We start from the raw sequence: 22,723 nt of genomic DNA on the forward strand, positions 1-22,723 counted from the left end.
TGTGTGTGTGTGTGTGTGTGTGTGTGTGTGTGTGTGTGTGTGTTAGAGAAATGTAGAATACTGGGGGGATGATTTTGGCGGTGAAATGATTGAGTGAGTGTCGGCCACGGTCATGGGTGTTAGGTTAGAGCGACATCTTGTGGTGAGAGATATATCTTCTTAGAAATATTAAAACAATCCCCCAACCAGTAAACGTTAGCTCGATGAAATGTGAGCGATTTAAATGCAATCTAAATTAAATTTAAATAGCCTACATACGCCTATTAAAGCAGGAATCCCCTAACGGTCTTAATGAAAGCCTGGTCTTTATATCTGATATTAAAATAAGTGTCATATGTTTAGCATGTCATATGTTTAGCATAATGACCAATTATAAATTCAAACACGACGAATACAAATATTTGCTCTCAAGCGGCTATCATGAACATCTCTTTCAAACCCATCTGTGCGTCCCAAGCGGCCAGGATGCTGCGTCACACTGCGCATGCCCAGCACCATTGAATCCAGCGACTGTATTTCCTGCTCTCTGTTACCTCCTTGCAGCGATGGCTCAAGTCACAGCTTCTCTCCTTTGTGGAGGTATCTACACTTTTTACATTTAATCATCGGATTAACCACTGTATCTTCCGTTAACGTAACGACCAGAGCGTCCTTGAAATGAGCTTTTTTTCAGTCTGTCAATATGTTTAATAATCAAACATAGACCGCCAGACGACATCGTGTCAGCTTGTGATGCTTCCCCTACCACCAGCAGGGTCTTTCAACAAAAAGGCTTGCAGAATTGCCATCAATTGCACATTGGCATAACGATGGCTTTGATTGCACTAACCCATAACCTGTGCTTCATGTCGTCGCTCTCTGCAGCCGTCGTCGCCCTGCTGAGTTCAGCGGTGCTGGCGGTGGTCGAAGACCTGGATCAGACGTAAGTGATGCTCTAATTTCTACAGCCTACCGCCTGGAGTTTAATGTCCACGGCGTCTTTTAGAGATGGTGTCGCTCCTCCAACTAGCGATATCAGATTTAGCCCACAGAGCAGTTCCTCTGAGCACTTTATCAGCGTTTTATTCTTGGCTCGAAGAGCTGCTCCATTTTAAACTGGCATTGTGCAATATACTATAATGTTTATGTGGACGTTATAGGTTACTTTTAGGTTCATTGTTTCACTCGACTTATGATTGAATAGCAGACTTGTGGTGACCGCCCCTGGGTTAATAACACTGCTGACTGGCAGTTTGATGTTTCATGGGTCGCTTCCTTCCTACTTCATAATTTCGCCGAGTATGAAGAGTAAACCTGATGGGTGATTTGGTGGACAAATTGCAATGAAGATTTGTTTTCTAATCGAAATTTAAACGTGGGAGCTTTATTTTTTTTAAACAATTGTGTGGGTGGGGCCCCTTGGTACAAACCTTAGGCACTAACTGCCACTCAGTAATGTGGGCTAGTTTCAACAATGCTGAACTGTCTGTACAGTTGACAGATTTATATTTGCATTGACATTTACATTGCTAATACTCTTTTTGTGCAGATGTAGATATATTTTTCGTTGTAAATACAAGATATTTACAAATGTCTACTTCTGCCCTGTACTTTCTGCTGCTGTAATGTCCCGCCTGGGATTAATACAGTTTCTATTATCGTATCTTATCTCACCCTCCAATCTGTTCTTAGACCAACAATCAGCTCTCATTCATTCAGTAAAAGCCGATGCTTCCGGGCTTCTTCCAACACATAGCCCATGCTGTGTGCTGGATGTACTTTAATCAGCTTTCAAATCAACCATTGTATTGGGCTATATGGCTCTGGAAAACCTCTTTCCTGAACCTTCCATCCATTTTCAACAGATTTAAAGACACCCGCATGAATGATATCTGGCTGGTCGATGTGAGTCCACACACACACACACACACACACACACACACACACACACACACACACACACACACACACACACACACACACACACTCTCTTTGACATCTTTACAGTATGTAATTTATGTTATTATAATCAAAAGCAAATGAACCTCCCTTAAAGAGCTCTTTAAATAACGTGTGTGCAGTTCTACGCACCATGGTGCGGCTACTGTAAGAAGCTGGAGCCTGTCTGGGCCGATGTGGGAGCTGAGCTCAAGGCCTCCGGGTCACCGGTCCGCGTGGGCAAGATGGACGCCACAGCCTTCTCTGGTGAGACCCCCCTGGAGCCTAAATGATACCTGACACTAACGTCAAGAGGATGCATCACACATAGTATACGCAAACCTCCTCCTCTAGTCAGAAACAGCCGTTAAACGTAGCAGGAACCAAGAAGCGGCAGTCTGATGAGCTGACTTCATTTTTAGGAGCGGTGCATGTAACCTACTTTGTGCCTGCGCCAAGGGTTTCAACGTAGAAATATCATTTAGCCAGCGCTGCCAAAAACACAGTACTGCTTTATACCACAGGTTTTACTGCCTAACACATCTGGTCTGTTTGTGAAAAAGTCTACTATTGATTAACCATGTGGGGTCATTAAAGACCCATTCAGTAAAATGCGCATTATGTCCTTTTATAGACTGTTTGATAAAGTAGTTTGAATGTTGATGCCTATTTAAATTTTCTGCAGGCATGTCTTCTGAGTTCGGTGTTCGTGGATACCCCACCATCAAGCTGTGAGTATCACATAAGCACTTACACAACTTACACACTATCAACACACTGTCACACCAAACACACGATCACAGCAGCACTCAATATCCTGATAAAGCCTACCTCTAAAACTACTGACATATCATATAAGATTATATTATAGAGTTGCTAAGACACTTCTCTAATTCTCAAACGTATACAATATGAATGAAAATGAGTTGGATTTATGCATATGCTATTGGATCTTAAATTGGTTCAGAATGTATTGTATATATTTTTATTATCCATAACATTTTTGTTTGCTGCAATCTCTGCTTCTGTCAAGAGAGTATTACACCAGACCGATAGCATTTCCACAAATAAACTACAATTCCCATGAGCCCTCGCTACATGCTGGCTATTTTGGCAGAGAGCTACTACGTGTCCCTGGTGTAGTTGTTTTTGAGACGGCGGTGTGCTATGTAGTGACGGTAGAGCAAGCACTAGCCGGTTTACTGGGGACCTTGTGATGCAATACTCAGAGCAGTTTGCCTTAGACTAAACCACTACTGCTGATAGCTACTACAGTCTACCAGAAGGCATCCCTGAACAAGATGGCCAGACTCCCATGTCTATCTGAAAACATCCAATGAAAGTTGCTTTTGATAAAAGTGTCTGCCAAATTAGTAAAATGCATTCAGGCGGTTGTAGAGAAGTATCAACGCTTGGTTAAGGGGGGTGGGGGGGTGTTATCAAATCCGGTTAATACCAGGTGTGTATCAAAGCTTGGGTTGGCCTATTCTGGGATCCGGCAGTCCTACCACGATATAGCAGAACTTCTGGGGGGAGACACAGGCACAGAGTCGGAAAGAAATCCCTCAAGGGGCAGAGTGTGGCCTGTTTCATGTTTTGTTACGGAGCTATTCTACGGGAGAAAGCTTGTTTGCACAAGGGGATGAAGTTTTCAGAAAGTGATTTCTACCTTTACAGAACCTTTTTTACTAGTGTTGGCCGAGTTTGTAAAGTAGCTGCTTACAGACCCCAGTCTCCAGCAACATGATTGGTCGAAACAAATATGAAGCGAAAGAACGCCCTGTTCACCCAGATTTGAGCTATTCTTCCATGAGACTTGAGACTGAATTATTAATCTCAAGTCTAATTTGTGAGACTATGGTAGTCCCAATATTGTTTTTTACTCTTATATTTCAGGTCTTATGTAATGTGTCTGAGTATTTAGAAAATAACTAAGTAAAAAATACAATTATTGTTATTAGGTCTATATTATTAATATTAATAACAATATTAATGGTGGCTGTGAATTAGGCTGATCGGAAGCATGCCAACGCTGGCAGGTGATAATAAGTGACAATCTGCTCCTGGGGACCACTCAGTGTTTGATGTTGAGTTCATGACAACCTGGGTCTCCCAGGCACTCTGTTCTTGAACGCCTCTCCGCTGGGAATGTATTGTTATACTTAAGGCCAGTTGGAGGAAATGTTTTCACAGCTTTCTGAAGGAGATAAGATATATATGTAGATATATCTCTATCTATATATTAGTATGGCTTACTATTATCTATCCATCTAGATGGATATATGGATATCTATATAGATGTTAGGGCTGAACGATTTTTAGATTATTTGAAATAATCTAATTGTGATTATTTCAACCAATATTGGAATTTAGTATGCCATTATTTTTTTTATGTTCTGTATTATTTTTATGTTCTGTATTATTCACTAAACAAGCAATAAATCATTCTGTAGTATGACCAACACACAACAACGTTGGAAGCAGTCAACATATAAACTGCCCTTTCTTTTAGGCCAGGCCGATGTGTTGAGATTAATTGATGCATGAATTGACATTATAACATCTTAATTTAACTATTGAATTGTAAAAAAATAAAAATGAATCTTACTGCTCTCCAGTAAGTAACAGTAAAAAAAAAACACAAAATAGATTTTTTTTTTTAATCGCGTATCGCGATTTTAATTTAATGTATTTAATTGCATATCGCGTTCTATTGCATCGCAATGTCAGTTTGAATTTGATTAATCGTTCAGCCCTAATAGATGTTCATAGATATCGATATATATGTTAGTATGAATTAGTAATATATAGATACATCTTTCTATCTATAGCTACATTAGTATGAATAACTTGTGTATATACAGTATATATAGATTACTATGAATTGCTACGTTAATGCAAATATGACATGGTGCAACCATCTGCCGTCATCCGTCTGTGTCTCTATCTCTCTCGCTCTCTCTGTCTCTCAGACTAAAGGGGGAGCTTGCCTATAACTACAAGGGACCCCGGACAAAAGATGACATCGTTGAGTTCACCAACAGGGTATCAGGGTGAGTCACGTATTGGTCTCTGGTGTGCGTCGCGTCAGCATGAGCGCCAATGCCCCATGTAATATTAGCTGGAACATGAGCTGGTATTTAGACACGAACAGACATCAGTGTCTTTAAATGTTATATGATTGTGGATATCGACCGTGTGTCGTTGGCCTGTCTTCACGTGAGCTCACGTGGGCTCTGTGTTTGTGCGGGGCTTGTACATCACAATGCATCATGGCGATACTTCACACCATTTTGTGATGCATCCAGAGTTGTAGTATTGCAAAATCTTAATTAAACAAATATAACTTTACCTAGGCCTATGTCTCAGAACATTGTGGCGGTTTTAAAACACAACAATGTCTCCCCATAAAGGCAATTAATTTAACAATGAACAAAAAACAATCAACAAAAAACAATCAACAAAAAACTTACCAAAACACCATTGCGACCAATGACATCCCAATGCTCCTTTACTTCTGGAATGGAGGATGTCATGCGATGTGACGTCATGATGTACAAGCCCTACACAACCCATGTGAGCCAACTATTCCCTTGCCTGGACCTGCTGAATGTGTGCATCCAGGCCTCTCGTTGGAGCCATTGTATCAATTAATCCACCTAGATTATCCGTCTGTAAACTACACGCCATAGACCGGACCCTGATCAAAATCCTATATCTGATTTTACTCAGGCACTGCAGTTGTAAGTGTTGGCCACTAGGTAGAGCCACAGGCCCTTATCTGAGTTTGCAGGTCATCATGCATCAAGCAACAAAAGCCACGACTCATGTTCAAATATTGAATTTGTGAAATGCAGATGGAATCTGTGTGTGTGTGTGTGTGTGTGTGTGTGTGTGTGTGTGTGTGTGTGTGTGTGTGTGTGTGTGTGTGTGTGTGTGTGTGTGTGTGTGTGTGTGTGTGTGTGTGTGTGTGTGTGTGTGTGTGTGTGTGTGTAGGCCAGCTGTGCGGCCGCTTCCCAGCAAGCAGATGTTTGAACACATGTTGAAACGACACGATGTGCTCTTTGTGTACGTGGGCGGAGAATCCCCCCTAAAAGTAGGTAACACCCACACCTCGGCTTAAAAAGCCATAATGACAGACTGACCGACTGACCAAACCCAGCAGGGTTCCAATTGCAGTCACTACCTTTGTAGTGACTGTGACAACAAACCTCAAACCAGTGGAAAAAGCTAAAAGACAAACCATGACTCAGAAATCATGACCCAGAAATCCAAAACAGCCCAACCAAAAAGCTTTCCAAGCATTCCCAATAGTTCTTTGACAATTCAGTATAATTCTGAGAACTCTGACTGAGAATTATTTCGGGGAATTCTTTCCGAGAATAGATTCTGAGAAGTCTTTCCAATAGTTTGTACAGAGAGTTCATTCTTATGGTTCTCCTTGGCAGTGTTGTCTGGCAGTTGTGTGCTGATGGCCATGTTTCTGGTTACTGTTTGTTGCTGTAGGAGAAATACATTGACGTGGCCACAGAGCTCATCGTGTACACCTACTTCTTCTCCGCTTCGGAAGAGGCCTTGCCAGAGGTAAGAGGCCAAAAAACTGGATTACTTGATCAAACGTTGTCCTGCTGGCGTTAAATCGGTGAATCACTGGAGGGTTCAGCCCAAAAAATCAGCCTGTCTATGCAGAGCAGGAAGACTCGAGGAGCAAGGCCCTGAAACGCCCTAGGCACTCACTGTGGCCAATCACATTCCTACCCCATTTTAGTTCCGCCATATATACTGTTTTGAACTTTGAAAGATATTATAAGAGCAAAATGCACTCACAATGTCATCCATCATTGGTCACTTTAACGATGCCGACCAATCAGGCGTGGAAAACCACTGTTCTTGCCCTTTGGGTGGATCTCCACTCGAACAGTCCGGGGGAAAAGCGTAATTTTACGGTCCCTTATTGGACCCTGAGATTTACAGTGTCTCCGAGTTCAATAAATCTCTGTGAAGCCCTTGTAGCTCTAATGCGACGCTTTAAATGTCAGGCGGTTATTAAGGCCTGACGCCTCGGCTGTATTTTTGAAGTTTGCTTCATTGCAGCTGGCCCGCTGCCATTGGCTCCCCTGAGGCGTGGGACGGGAAGGGTACGGCGAGCTCACGGACAGTTGGGGTTGAAATGATGGATTTTGTTTGTGGTTTTAACTTTTTGTAAACCAGTCGATGGCCCTGCCGGAGATTCCCTCCGTGGCGGTGTTTAAGGACGGCTCCTACTTCACGTATGATGGTGAGTACCCAAAGGGCCCTATTTTATGATTCAATGTATCCACGTCCATTCAGATGTGTACCCTATATACAGAGAATGTGGGTGTCTGTCTAATGGGCCCCTATTTTACCACCAGGTGTGATCATTTATCAAAAGCCATTTTAACATGACGCATTTTGTGACATCAATGCATGATGCATCATGCATGATGGGATAGGTAACCTCCGTGGTGGAGTGTTAACAAACGGTTGGCTGGTGTGGATTTCAAGTAGCTTAACAGGGTCTGACGTCATTGTGTACAAACATATTGATGTGCTTTTATTGGTCAGTGGGATCTTGATACGCCATAATGAGCCGTGTCAAAATCGACCCGTTAGTGACATCACAAGTGTTGTATGTTCGATGTCTCCACCTACCAGTTGGTACAGTCCACTGGGAAGCTGCTAGTAAGATTCCCTATTGACTTCAGGGAGCTTTCTTTTAAACGTGTGTAGTGATACAGCAACTAATCTCGCCCAATCTGTTGAAATAGTTTATAATGATTATTCATAATGAATAATTCCTGCCAACCTTCTGTGACATCTTGTGCTAAAGGGTTGCATCATCTGGAGTGCTTCCTGTGCACCAACAATTGGATCCACTCTAATGGCACATTTCCACTGGCGGGTACGCTTCGGACTGCTCGATTTTGGAAAAAATGAGAATCACAATTTTTTTGGTCAAGATTGAAATCACGATTCTTCAAACGATTCTTTTTGAGTTTGAAAATAAAATGCATTTATTTGGCATTTTGGCAAAAACTCACTCACTCACTCACTCAAACTCACTGTAACAGAGTTTTCCAAATTCTTAAACTACACAAAATGTTCAAATAAAAAAATAGAAAATGTTCAAATTGGAAATAATGTACAAATAAATATGTATCCAGCTGTTCTGTAATTTCTATAAAACTTCAATGAATAAAATAAATATACTAGAAAATCAAATAAATAAATAAACTTAAATTAACTTTCTTGTGTTTTAGTGCACTGACACATTTTTAAGTTTTTTGTAAACGACACTCAACAAATTGCATTCTGTAAATTGATCCAGTAATGGATTAAGGCTGGAAGGACTGGCCTGGCCCATCATACATAAAAAAATTAATTTTTCAAAATAATCGTTCCAACTCGATTTTATTAATTTGGAGATCGTTTGACCCTATAATCAAAATCGTGATCAAAATTTGATTAATTGCACAGCCCTACTTCGGACCCAGCACGCCTCAGCCCAGTAGTGAGGGTGCGGTATAGCCCAGCTGAGTTACGGCTTGCGTTTCCACCGCCGTTTTAAGCCGGACGGCGATAGCCATGGCAGCTACGTAAGCATTGTGATCTCATAGCAGCCCGGCACAGAGTAGCCTGCTAATAAATCCAAGGAAAAAGAAGTATGCGCACAATGAACAAAGAGCAACAATGTAGGACGGCAAACTTTTGCGCAACATTTTCTTCAATAAACTAAGCATTCGCCGTTGTCCAGAAATACCTCCCGTGTAGGCCTACTGTGTTTGTTTGTTATTATCCCCCTGCCATATGAAAGGGACGATTCTGTCGACCAATCAACGGACGGCATGTGTAGCTCAAACTTGCCGGCACCCTTTCAGGCGTCTCAGTACCCCAACGGAGGGGTACTGCGAGACGAGTATGGCTCAATACGGCTCAGTCTGGATCAGGCCCACTTGGCGGTGGAAACGCGACCCGTGCCGCACCTTAACAGACTGAACCGACCCACACCCTCCGGTGGAAATGCACCATTAGATACTATCGTCTCTGGTTTTTGACCATTGGTTGGTCGCTGTTCCTCTTTTAAGGCAGACTCAAGTGACATACAAACCACACATACACATGCCACCAGTACAAACAATCAGTTTAAAAGCATATTTAGTAAACATGGCTGCATTACTTTTCTATATGTCAAATGTGTAAGAGTTACAAAGATGTCCTTTACAAAGAAAATCCTATTATTTGACTGTGAGGCCAGCACTTCAGGCCCTCCTCCTCGGGCTCTCCTCCTTTTCTCCGCTGTACTGCTCAGCTCCTCTGAGGCCGGTGGCTTGTTATCTCTCGCCTGGGTCTTCAATCCAGGCCTCCCCTCTGGGCCCCCTGACCCCCCACGATGGCCCCTGGGGGCCCGGCAGCCTAGAGGCAGGGCCCTGGGTTTTGTCAGTGCGGCGGCTGGTGAGGTTGTGGTTGTGGTCGCTTCTGGGCGGAGACGCACAGTGGCTGGTGTTTGTTTTAGGGCTTTTCTGGGCAGTAAAAGCTGGCCGAATGACTGGGTTTTCACTGAATCAAGAGGCTGGTGGCAGTATGAACACTGCCGTATGAGAACTGCAGTTTGAAGACTACAGTATGAGAACTGCAGTATGAATACTACAGTATGAGGACTGCAGTGTTAACGTTACAGTATGAGTACTGCAGTGTGAAATACTACAGTATGAGGACTGCTGTATGAACGTTACAGTATAAGTACTGCAGTATGAAATACTACAGTATGAGGACTGCAGTGTGAACATTACAGTATGAGTACTGCAGTATGAATACTACAGTATGAGGACTGCAGTATGAATACTACAGTATGAGGACTGCAGTATGAATACTACAGTATGAGGACTGCAGTGCTGCAGACGCTGCTATTCAAAGGGACTTACAGGGAATCTAGATTAGTGTCATTGAAGAGCAGGTCGTTGGCTCAAGGATACCGACAGGTCAGGTCGGGGATACTGGGGTTTGAACCCAGAACCTTTCAGCTGGTAGGAGCTCCCCAGCCCCTAGGCCGGCCCTTAACGCCGCGTTCACACTGCATCCGTCCATTGACAGATCTCATTGACTTTGCATGGGGCGCTCTCGAAGTGTATTGTGGGTCCGTCCGTTCTGTCGGCTTCGTTGCCTGCGTCAAAAAGTTGAGAAATGTTCAACAACAGCGACGGATCTGTCGGCCCCCCCCCCCCCCCCCCTCAGCGAATCAAAACCAGCTTGCCGCGCGCCGAAAGGATGCGCTGGATGTTGCGGCCGGACACAGCGTCCCCCGGCAGGCGGTAGTGAAACGACCGGGCGTCCAGGCAGAGCGCCAGCACGAACGGCGCCCAGTACTCGCCGTTGGGCACGCCTGGCTCCCGGCTCACCACCCGCAGCACAAAGTCCACCCCCCCCGCCCCCCCGCCTCTCGGGGCCCCCGAGGCGTCGGGGTCCGGGGCGCCGGCCCAGACGGCGGTCTGCTCCAATGGGCCGTTGCAGAAGGCGGGCTTCCGGAGCCAGAAGGCCAGCAGGCGCTGGTCGGAGCAGCGGACCCGGAACACAAACAGGCCGCTCTGCTGCGAGTCCGCCAGCACGCGGATGACCAGGGAGTCGCGGGCGGCAACGACCGCCGTCGCCATGGCGACCGCCAGGGTCCACACAAGGGGGCGTCCTGTTTGCGCTCGTTGTTGATGGAGATGTGGCGGATTGTTTTACCTTCAAGACGCAGGAGTTGTAGGGTAGCCACTAGGATAGAAGAAGAAGATGAAGACAGATTGAATCACCTTATCTGCTACATCTGCAAATGTCCCTAGACTTAACCTGTGATCTAGACTTCAGCTGTACTCCACAGACCTCACCTAGTGTCCTAGACTTCACCTGGGATCCAGACTTCCACCGTAGTCCAGACTTCACCTGAACTCCAGCCTTCCCCTGTAGTCCAGACTTCCCCACGGGCTGGTCTCTCTGTCTGTCTTAGTCCTAGAGCATTCAACCCGTTGGCTTGATGATGTCTGACCAGAACAAGCAGGCCGTTTTGAAGCGAGAGCCGGCTGTATACTGGTTGTCTATGCTGGATTTGCATGAAGTAAAACGGTCGATATGTAAAATGTTATCCAAAGCGACCTTGAACGGTCATGTCATCAAGCACCACGTCGATGGGGCCGACATCTCGCTCAGCAATGGCATGCAGTCAGACTGCGGGTGTGTTGGGATTTAACCCAGAACGGGAGTCAAACAGCCGTTCTGGGGATTTAACCCAGAACGGGAGTCAAACAGCCATGTCTGGACCGTTTTTTCGGTCACAGCACTTTCCAAACCACTGCAGCACTTTCCTTGTTGTTATTCGCAGATCACAGACCTCATGCATATTTAATGAACGCCAAGTGCTCAGATTCCCACATTCTACCATAACGTAGAACAAACTGCCGTCGCGACCCAAAACGCTTCCAGTGCTGCTGCGCATCACGTTTCACGGCGGCGCTATTTTCTCCTCCTCTGTGGTTGGTCGATGGCTTTGGATGGTTCTGGAGGTAATCTGATCCACTATGAGGAGTGAAAGCCCACAGTGGCAGAGCTCAGCTCTTTCGGGAGTTGCTGACAATTACTGAAATTCATTAGCTGATGATGAGCGATTTGGTTTATGCATTCGGTACAAACCGCCTGTATCGCTGAGGGACTCCCAGCCAACGCTGTCCGTTTCCTGTTTGGAAACATATTATATCATTAATATTATAGCAATTCAATTTTTCCCAATATGGTTGGGGCAGTATTACATGTCTAGCTACATTTGTGCGACCCAGTTGTCATATCATTGCATTTATCTCCGCTATAACAATGTTGTGTTGGGAATAATAGAAAGGAGGACATAGAAAGAGAACCATATATAAACAATTAAACAAATGCCACTGCGCTATCTAGACTCTGAGGCCATTCAAAACCCTTTTATGGCACACACACGCACACACAGCCACGGCAAACACATCGACATGTTAAACACTTTACCCCTAACACGTTGGCACAGCAGACCAATGATTCGGCCAAATACAATAGCACGAAAGACGCAGGACCATGGCAGACATTTTCATGCTCCATACATTTACACACTGGACTGTATTTCGGTGTGAAACAAGCTGAACCCAGCGGTTATGAAGCGTATGAACCCAGCGAGCCTTTTAAAAGCCGGGCCAGATGAATGTAGGCCAAGTTCACTGACGGGCTGTGAACCTGTTCATTGTAGTTTCAACTCCACTCTCCACTCAAAATGTCTGGTGGCCGGGTCAGAGCCGCCGGTCAGATAGACCAATGCTGGCCTCCCCTGTCTTTCATCTAGACAACACTGTGATGATGCTCTGACCCGCGTAAATGTATTCTGTTTGTGTGTGTGTGTGTGTGTGTGTCTGTGTGCTCGCGCCTTCATCTAGCATCGTAATAAACACAGTATTGTTCCAGGTCTTAGGGGTGTCTCCCTCAAGTGGCTCAGTTTCCTGTGTGTCGGGGCCACCCGCTTGCCTGTACTCTCTCTAACGAGGGCACTGAGGCCCTAGTTAGTGGAGTAAGGCGTCATAACGAGCTGACGGGGCACGGCTGGAATCAATTAGGATCAAAGTGTGGAAAGGCTTCGGGGACAGCGTTCCCTCGAGAAAAAAACAGTGCCCGTCAAAGTGACCCACAGAGGTTTAGTTTTCCGGACATTTTGATGATATGCCGGTCAAATATCCTATTAGCCTTACCCAGTAGTGATGGGAATTTCGGCTCTTTTCAGGGAGCCGGATCATTTGGATCGGCTCACCAACAAGAGCTCTGGCTCTTTCGGCTCCCAAACGGCTCTTCATATTACCACATATACCTTTTATAATTCAGCCAATGAGCCAAAGTATGTGTAGGCCTATATATCACTTAAATTATTCAATACATCCTATTAGTATTAGTATTCAAAAGTAAAAATTACATTTTCTAATATCAATAAATTGCTGTAGTCGATTGTTTTCATTTCATATGAGCGCAACGCGCATCCCCGCCCCTCACTGCTTGCTTAATGGTATGATCCTTGTCTATCCACACTTGATTGGTTGCATGCATGCACGTGACAGCCAGTCACTGCACACACACGCATGCACGGAGCACCCGTAGAGCGGAGATCTTTATATCATTCTGCCAAGACAAACTGTGTGTGTGTGTGTGTGTGTGTGTGTCTGTGTGTGTAAAGATGTGTATATTAAAAAAAACGGCTCGTGGTCGGGAGCAGACTCCCATCGTTCACTTAAAAGAGCTGGCTCTTTGAAACGGCTCGTTTGTGACCAACCCATCACCCATAGTACCCAGCCTGTCAAGAATCGGTGGCCGCTTCATTCCAACCTATAAGCAGACCCACTGCCGGTCAAAGCACACAAAACACCAGAGACCGGGATCACACAGGCTATTTTTGCGAACTTGGCCCACTCTGCATAAATGTCGTTCAGATCGCATTTGAGGACTTTGCAGGCTGTGGAGAAATGCAATCCTCCGTAGCCACGGAGCGCTGTCATCACAGCGAGGGCATCTCGTAGCAGACTTATGGCATCGATAAGAGGAGCAGTGTCAGCAGACTATTATTTAGACAGATTATTAGCAAAATACAATTTGACCGGAGAGATAAAATTTTGTCTATCATTAAAAAAAAATTCTGGCCAATGTCCAGTAATTACCGGACAACGGAAACCCTGTTGGGGGCAGAGGGAAGAGTTTAGAGCATCCCGTGTCTCTGCTGCTGCCCTGGCCTCGGATCCACCGGCTGGGCACTTCATTAGCATATGGTGTTGTTGTCTCTCTGGAAACAATATTTCCCGGAATGCCACTGACATGGACGGTGTGTCTTAAATGCGGCAGATGAATAATGCACTGGTCCTGGTGTGGTTGAGCACATAAACAAAGTATGAATTTCAGTTATTCCACAATTGTCTCCAAAGGATGCGGGATTGTAGCTAGAGATCAGAGGCGCTGTGGTTTCCCGGGGCAGAGAAAGCCATGGAATACAGTCCATTCCAGCCTGACTTTATGCTTCGTTAAGCACTATTTTCCTGATATCTCGCCGTCTATATCGTTTCCTCTACGCTGACCTGTTTGTGAGAGAGAGAGAATGTCGTTTCCTCAAAGCCAAGCCAACACCGAAGCCCACACACACATTTGTATGTGTGTGTGGGCTTTGAGTGAAGGTTGATAACAGTGGCGACAGCGCCCAGCCAGTTTCCTGTCCAATCAGCTGTAGACTCCGCAAACAATGATGATGTGTCTGAGAGGGTGTCTGAAACGGGGAGAGAGAGTTTCTCCCCTGCTTACGTGCATGTCTCTCTACCACAGAGTACGAGGACGGCAGCCTGTCATCTTGGATAAACAAAGAGCGTTTCCAAGGTTACCTGCAGATTGACGGCTTTACTCTGTATGAGCTGGGGGAGACAGGTAAGAAGAGTATGACATCCTTCCCTTTAAACTCATCATCCCTCACCTGACAGCCCTGCTGGTCATGTGACATTTAGGCCGCCATTTCGGGAGCCCGTTCAGAAAGGAGTGGAATTGGTATTTGTCATGTGGCTCTTTTTTATTTAGATGTTTTGATACGTTTTTTTAATTTATTTTATTTTTTACAATGGTATAATACATACTTTTTCAGGAGCATGTAGACAAGATGACAAGATAAAATATGGGTAATAACGTGGTTACTTCATTAATGTTACCATAGTGCAGAGGTCTTTTGTTTATTATGTGGGGGACATGTATCACAAATCCATTGGTATGGATGTACCGCCCCATGTGTTAGCATGTCAATATTCATACAGCTTAGAGTTCTGCTGTATACTGGAAAATAACAATACCAATTTGAATTGGTATAGTTTTGAGTTTATGTTGTAATTCAAACTCTACACTGAGTTTGTGAGCTGAATTTAATATCTGAGCATCACAGCAAACCGATGTAGCGCATGGGTTTATTACCTCTGGGTGACCAATAGGGGGCAGACTCGCTCTGTGGCCAGAAAAAACAGGAGGGAGGGAGGGAGGGGGGGGGGATCTCAGAGGGCAGTTGAGACAGCGTTTTTATGTTCTGGGTCCTTTAGATATGTTGTTGGTCTTATTTCACTGAATTCTACCAATACTACTTCATTGCTTAGTTTTTTACATATACCCCTATGGGTTTTTGTGTCTTTCTGGACAAAAAAGTGAATGGAGACAGGAAAGTGGTTGGAAAGAGGACATTGAACTGATAAGACAACAAGTAGAATCAATCTCCCAGCTTTCTTTTACCGTCTCTCTGTGAGTGTCTCTCACTCTCGCCTTTTGAGTGACATTTTAATCCCCGTCTTCTCCTCTCCCCTGCAGGTAAATTGGTGGCCATCGCTGTTATCGACGACAAGGATCCATCGGATGAGTGCATCAGGTAGGTTGGCAGCCATGGAAACAACGAAAATAAAGAGAACTGTTGGAGTGCCTTTTTAGAATCGTTCTTTCAAGTCGGCCCCTCGTGTTTTTTAATAATAAATTTTGTTTTGACAGAAATCTTTGACGTCAGTTTGTGGTCGTTTGTTTTCCATCTTTTCAGATTGAAGTCTCTCATCCAGATGGTGGCGAAAGACTACAGGCAACACTTTAACAGGTACGCTACGGAGACTCTGGCAGGTCAGAGGTCAAACCGCTCTTATGTTATTCTACAGTTAGTTTAAAAAAGGTATTTTTTCAGTATGTTGTTTGTATGGTAATACACCGTTTGCACGTTGTTTACACGTCCGTGCCATGTCTGTCTCTGTGGCCTCACACAAAATGTCTGCCAAATATAGCCGGTACTTTCAGCTGCCAATCAAAAACCCCGGGCTGGTTGCCATGGTGTCGGTGTATGATTGCCTGTTAAACTCTGAGCCAAACATCCAACGGCATAAAATTCACCGCAGGCAAGGACTTGTATGTGTTGCGAAACATCCCGTAAAACAAACAAGCCGTGGGCCAAGTGTGACTGGTGATTGTGAAATTAAAAAGTCTGCTGCTAAAAGACCAGGTGTTTGGTAAAATTAGGCTGCTTTCTCTAATTTGTGTGTGTGTGTGTGTGTGAAAGAGTGTGTGTGTGAAAGAGAGTGAATGTGTGTGTGTAAAATAGTGTGTGTATGTGTGTGTGTGTCTAGTGTGCTTTAGAGAACGTTTGTGGTTGATAATTGGTAGGTTAGACAGCTTATGTTTTACAGCTCATGTGTGCTTCACACTAGTCGATTTTTAAACCCGATGTTGAGAATGGTCCAGAAGATCTTTTGTTATATCTGTGGTGTCTGAAACAGCACATGAATATGCCCCTGACTCCATAAGAAGCCATGTGCTGGATTTATTTATTTATTTAATTTAACCTTTATTTATCCAGGTGAGTCCCATTGAGACCTTTAGCCTCTTTTTCATACAGACATAAAGATATTGCACAAAAAACATGATGAAGCATAGAAACGTAGACATTACACAAAAATACGATGAAACATAGAATCAGAGCACGTAGACATTGCACAAAATTTGACAAAACACAAAAACAGAGCACAGAAGACAGGTTCAACAAAACATACATACTTGTTTAGTGAAAGCATTTACAGCTGTCAGATCTAAAGTGTTTGAGTATTTTTTTAATGGTTAAGAGGAATTGCAACAGATAACTTAAGATCTTTTTGAAGGAGATTCCAGCACCAGGGAGCCGCATAACTAAAAGCTGTCTTACCTAGCTCAGTCAGAGTTCTTGGAGTGTCTAAGAGTATACAATTATTTGAACGCGAACTATAAGATGAGTGCATTTGGGACAAAAGATCAGAAAGATATGAAGGCAATTTGCCAATAATACCTTTATAAATAAAAATATGCCAATGGGTCCATCTGTGTAATGAGAGAGAGCTAAAACCAGTCGACTCATAGAGAGAGCAATGATGAGTGATTTGGCATTTAAGATAAAGCGTAGTGCACTATGGTAAACTGTATTGAGGACATGTAAGGTTGTTGAGGCAGAATTCATGTATATAAGATGTCGCCATAATCCAATACAGGAATAAAGGTGGCATTTACCAGTGTCTTTCTAGCTTCAAGAGTAAAACATTTCTAAAATAAAATCCAACCTTAATTTTCAGTTTCTGGGCCAGCTTCTCAATGTGAACTTTAAAAGTGATCTTATCATCAATCCAAAAGCCTAGATATTTGTATACTGGGACTTTATACATTGGCCATCTAGGGTGGATATTGTTAGGCAAGTGGAGGCTGATCGTGATTTATTGAACTGCATGACCTTGGTTTTTTTTGGCATTTAAAATCAATCTGTCCCGTAAAAGTACTCTGTAGTGAGTTAAAAGACTTCTGTAACAATTGGTACGCTTGAGACAGGGTAGGGGCATCACAATATAAGACTGTGTCGTCTGCATACAGGTGGATCTTGGCATTTCCAACAACAGATGCAATGGTGTTGATGTATATGGTAAAGAGGACTGGATACTCCCACTGTGACAGCTCCTATACATGCTCACCCGCCAAGTAAATGTGAATACAGACGCTCTGATGGTCTCTGGGGGTCTTGTGTTCCAACAGGGACTTCCAGTTTGGACACATGGACGGAAGCGACTACATCAACAGCCTTATCATGGGGTCAGTCATCCTCCCTCCTCCCCCTCCTCCTCCTCCTTGCTCCTAACTCCTCTTCCTCGCTGTCACCTCCTCTGTCCCCTCCGTATAATTCACTTCCTGTCTCCTCCTTTCCTATACCTTTGAACTCCTTTCATCCCTATCCACCTCCTCATTACTCCTCGATTCTCCATCCTCCTTCCCTTTAACTCCTCCCTTCTTTGTGTCGGTTCTCCTCTCCAACTCCTACTCCTGTTTTCTCTTCTTCTCCACTCTGAGTAAACACTTCTCCTCTCTTGTGTGTGTGTGTGCAAACTTGTGTGAGTGTGCATGCCTGGGCGTGCGTGTGTGTCGTCAGAGCTGGGGGTCAGAGGTGAACCAAGTCTCTGTTGTGTTCCCCCCCCCCCCCCCCCTCCACCCCCACAGTGAGGTGAAGGTCCCCTCGGTCATCATCCTCAACACATCCAATGAGCAGTACTTCCTGCCGGACGGGCCCACGGACACCCTGGAGGATCTGGTCAGCTTCATCAGCGGCGTCCTCAACGGCTCCGTCCAGGTCTGGCTCTAACCCCGCCCCCTCTCTCTATCGGTCTGACCCACATGTCTGCCTGTCTGTCTGACTGACCTGTCTGTCTGTGCGGTTGTGCAGGCGTACGGAGGGGACGGGATCGTCCAGAGAGTGAAGCGTGTTGCCTTCGACGCCAGGTCCACCATCATGGTACGTATCCTAGACACCAGACAGTATGGGGCTCCACCAGAAGGCCTGGGGGTCCACCAGACAGTATGGGGCTCCACCAGAAGGCCTGGGGGTCCACCAGAAGGCCTGGGGGTCCACCAGAAGGCCTGGGGGTCCACCAGACAGCCTGGGGGTCCACCAGACAGTATGGGGCTCCACCAGAAGGCCTGGGGGTCCACCAGACAGTATGGGGCTCCACCAGAAGGCCTGGGGGTCCACCAGACAGTATGGGGCTCCACCAGAAGGCCTGGGGGTCCACCAGAAGGCCTGGGGGTCCACCAGACAGCCTGGGGGTCCACCAGACAGTATGGGGCTCCACCAGAAGGCCTGGGGGTCCACCAGACAGTATGGGGCTCCACCAGAAGGCCTGGGGGTCCACCAGACAGCCTGGGGGTCCACTAGAAGGCCTGGGGGTCCACTAGAAGGCCTTGGGGTCCACCAGACAGTAATGGGGGTCTACCAGACAGCCTGGGGTTACACCAGAAGGCTGGGCTCCACCAGACGGTCTGGGGCTCCACCAGACGGTCTGGGGCTCCACCAGACGGTCTGGGGGTCTAGAGGGGAGCTTGGTGTTTGTAGTCGCTGTGAGGTGAATACTAACAGGACCAGACAGGCTTCGGCACCGGGGCTCAGCCCAGATCATCCTGCTGAATAACAGCCACTACAGATAGCAGAGAAATTATGAAAGATGTGATTCATGGAAACCGCTGATCCACCAGAGGTGGGAGAGCATGAGAGTTAGGCGTGTTTTATGTCAGGCTTCTCTTTGGCGGCTTGTGAACTGAATAGTCTGGTGAACAATGGGAGTAACCGCGCCCCATTCACACACTAGTAATGAAACCCATTTTCTCCTCTCCATCCCTCTCTATTTTCTCCCTCTTTCACTTTCATAAATCTTTTTCAAACCCTTTTTCACTTCCTTAAACCTCTTTTCATCTCGGTCTCACTTTCATGAATTCTCGGTTTACGTGTCCATCCATCGCTACGTTTATGACCCCGTGCTCTCTGCCTCTTTCCCCTTCTCTCTCTCTCTGGTCTCCTTGGACTCCATCTCCCATCATGCCTCTCTTCCCTCCCCAGTCGGTGTTCCGCAGCTCCCCGGTGCTGGGCTGCTTCCTGTTCGGCCTCCCGCTGGGCGTCATCAGCCTCATGTGCTACGGCATCTGTACCGCCGACTCGGACCCGGACACCGGCGACATGGAGCTCATGAAGAGGGAGGGGTTCACTGACGAAGAGGAGGAGGAGGAGGAGGAGGACGAGCAGCGCCGGACGGCCCAGCTCGAGGGCCCCGAGAATGACGAAGAAGAGGAGGAGGGGGGGGAGGTGGAAGAGGAGGAGGAGAAGGCCCCAGAGCAAAAGAAGACGGATTAATGTGGGACGGAGATGGGGCGGGGCTTGCCCGGAATGGGGGCGTGGTCTGTCTGAAAAGGGGGTGGGGGCGTTGCCCGCCAGATGGGGAAGGACGGGCGGTTCTGGTCGGTGGAACGCGGAGACATGAACGCCAGAGACAAAATCAGCCTGCTGTTTCTGTTTGTTTGTTTTCATATATCTCCCCCCCCCCCCCCCCCCGCCGGAAAAACAACAATTGACACCTGTTACCAACTCTTAGCTTAGATTTAAAGATGGCTAATAGCAGGTCACCAATAGAAGAGAGGATATGTGAGGTCCTCAAAAGCTAGCTTATTGAACATGGTGTGTGTGAGGCCATGTCTCAAATCCCTGCGGTTGCTCGACGGCCCTGGGGCCAACCATAGTGGTGGAGAATTCCAGGTTCAGAGAATGTAAAGTCTTGCCATGTTTCCTTTTTTTTCTTTTTTCTTTATCCATCATTGCAATAAACGGATGCGTTTTACTCAGTAATTATAGAACTCCAATTTGTGCTAAATTATTGAATCAACATCAACAATCCCTTTCCAGACCTGGAGTTTACCTCTGCTCTGTAAATACTGTACTACTCTTTAATAAGTTTGCCACAGTTTGATTCATACGGTTGTCTTGACTTTTAACTCGGATACAAGCAGCGTATTCCTTGACCTTTTTGCGTTAACCACCTTGAAGTCTCTCCAGGTCTATCTTGTACAGTAAGCTATTTATAGACAAGAATCTAAGCAGTGCCCAGCATAGGCAAATCTGCCATTAATAGCACATTTTTTCCCTCTCTATTGTATGTTCTGAGAATAGATTATGGATCCTCTAAGGATGCAGTTGTGCTTTACCTGTCAGTTCAGATCTTGAAGAGAGGACATTACGCAGATATGCGCAGAGTACATTTTGTGGACACAATTCTTAATTCCTTGGCTGACTGGGGACGACTTCTGGGGGAATGCAGTTACCATCACTATCACTGTCTTTATTAAATCTGTGAATTAACCAAGAGGAAAATGCACTGCGATTCTAGTGTGTGTGTGTGTGTGTCTCTTTTAGATTTAAAATGAAAGATTGTCGAACGTTCCCCGTCAAACCTGGTCTTGGTAAAGGTCAAAGGTTAGACAAAGCGAGTGTGCGCGTGGTAATGTTGTGCACAGGGTTATGATCATTTCATGTGGATTTACGTCGATCCATGGCACAAGCCACGCATTTTATTTATCATGCAAAAAAGTTTTTTAGAAAGTAGTGCATTTTCTCCCCGTACTGTTTTGAACAAACAGTTCGAAACCCAAGCGTGATCCGTTGGTTTTCGAAGTTTTGTTTAATTGTGTGCTTTAATTATTTTATTTTTTTCAATCAAACCTACATTCACTTTGTGTTGCTCGTCCGAAAAACCCATGTTGGTTAAGGTTCCACTTGAGGAAACGGTCGGGTATCCGGTTATGCGAAATCAGAAGAAAAAGATCCTAACTTTTTTAACCAGTTGAAACATTTCTCCTTGTTTTCATAAACTGACCAGCGAATGACCTCTCTTCCCCATCTGTTCCTCTGCTGTGAAGCTGTCGGTTAGGCTCTGCCCTTACACTCTCTGTAATATCTCTGCCAGATGTCCTCCATATTGCTCTGAAATTGAGGGTGTCAACACACACTTTACTACTGGTTTGACAAATTGAAATAAAGATTGTCCTCTTTTTGTCATCGTGTGGACCGGATTATTATGTACGCTCCCATCAAGGCCATCTCTGTTCTCTCTGAATACTTTCATCCATTACCATTCAGGCCTTCCATCTCGATGGAATTTTAATTCAGGTGCAGGTCCTGGTGGAGCATGTATGGGTGAGGGCGTCTTGCTCTGGGATGCCTACAGGTGGGCTGCAGACACTGGAGGATCCAACACAGCACTAGAACATTTCTTTCTCATGTAATGTTACTGAGACATATTTGTGGCTCTCAGCCAGAAGGCGGGTGCCTGTGTTCTGAGTCTCTGCTGTGGTGTGACTAGGATGAGGCGGACATGATCTGGTTTGTGATGTGAAGATTTGCAGAGATGATTAGCCCTTTATTGCCGCAGGAGAAACTCTGTCTCTGGATCTGGGTCACCTCTGGGTCTAGGTCACCTCAGACCCACAGAGCCCTTGCACCTTGGTGCAGATTGGTTTTCTATTAACCTATTCTTATCTTAACTGCAATTTGCCTTGTTTTGATGGCGTTCAACAAATTTATCTATCCGTAATAAAATCCTTTGTAGTTTTTCTTTGAGGAAAAACTAATAACTAAACATAATTTTTTTGCTATTTTTTATCGCACTTAATCCAAAGAAAGGAACTTGTTCCCTGTTGGAGTTTTGGAGTGTTTACCGTTATGGTCGATGATATGTCGGTCATAAAGATACACGTCTATAATGATTACAAAAACACTATAACTAACTCATTATACACACTCAACACCATCTACTTTATACTTAATTGGGCTATGTGTTTGCTTTAGTCTTCATTCTTATAAGTGGGATTGTTTTCATGGATTTGTAGCTACTGTGGGGGCGTCACAACCCCAGCGTCAGCAGTAATGGGCCGTCCGTCTTATATCCTCACGTCTCTTCACACTTTCTCCCGGTCCATTCGGAGGGAAACTGTGGAGCTGCTGATGTTTTGTGTGTTAACGTCAAAACACAGACAACCCACGCATCCGGTTCCACTCAAAACAAAAAAGTTACGCCTACGAGAAAAAAGAATCACTCTTCCAGAAAAAAACGGATTTGAGGGAACTATGAAGTGATTGGAAAACCAATAAAAACTGATAGATTAAACCTCATGATTGTGCCAGATAAGGATAAGATTAAATAGTTACCTCTACTATTGCCATATGCACATTAATAGAGCTTCTGTCAACAGTCTGACTTTCAGACTACCAAAAGGAAGAGCAAAACGGGTGGGATAAACAGGGGATAGAAAGGAGATCAAATATAAAAGATGTTTGTGTTTGTGTTTAGACTGTGTGCTTGCATGTGTTTTTAGGTTGTGTGTTTGCATGTGTGTGATGAAGAATGACTTATTAATAGGACACTTCGAAGTT

At 45.1% G+C, this 22,723-nt stretch overlaps 1 protein-coding gene across 2 annotated transcripts; it reads left to right on the forward strand.

Moving 5' to 3' along the window:
• Positions 1–522: 522 nt before the first annotated feature.
• tmx3b (thioredoxin related transmembrane protein 3b) lies at positions 523–19,835 on the forward strand (the record flags this gene model as incomplete). 2 transcript variants are annotated; one of them, XM_084475079.1, is made up of 16 exons in its annotated part: positions 523–579; positions 865–922; positions 1,845–1,884; positions 2,061–2,184; positions 2,603–2,648; positions 4,890–4,970; positions 5,914–6,013; positions 6,424–6,501; positions 7,129–7,195; positions 14,284–14,382; positions 15,298–15,355; positions 15,518–15,571; positions 17,515–17,571; positions 17,974–18,103; positions 18,197–18,265; positions 19,364–19,835. In XM_084475079.1, the coding sequence occupies 16 exons, from the start codon at positions 546–548 to the stop codon at positions 19,652–19,654; spliced, it is 1,386 nt and encodes a 461-aa protein (XP_084331205.1). In that variant the 3' UTR covers positions 19,655–19,835. The 2 variants fall into 2 exon arrangements, with proteins under 2 accessions (XP_084331205.1, XP_084331204.1); XM_084475078.1 differs by lacking the exon at positions 523–579 and having other exon boundaries at positions 810–922.
• Between the last annotated feature and the right edge of the window lie 2,888 nt (positions 19,836–22,723).

Source organism: Micromesistius poutassou, assembly GCF_964030765.1.
Source record: "Micromesistius poutassou genome assembly, chromosome: 11".
NCBI classification, from domain to species: domain Eukaryota; kingdom Metazoa; phylum Chordata; class Actinopteri; order Gadiformes; family Gadidae; genus Micromesistius; species Micromesistius poutassou.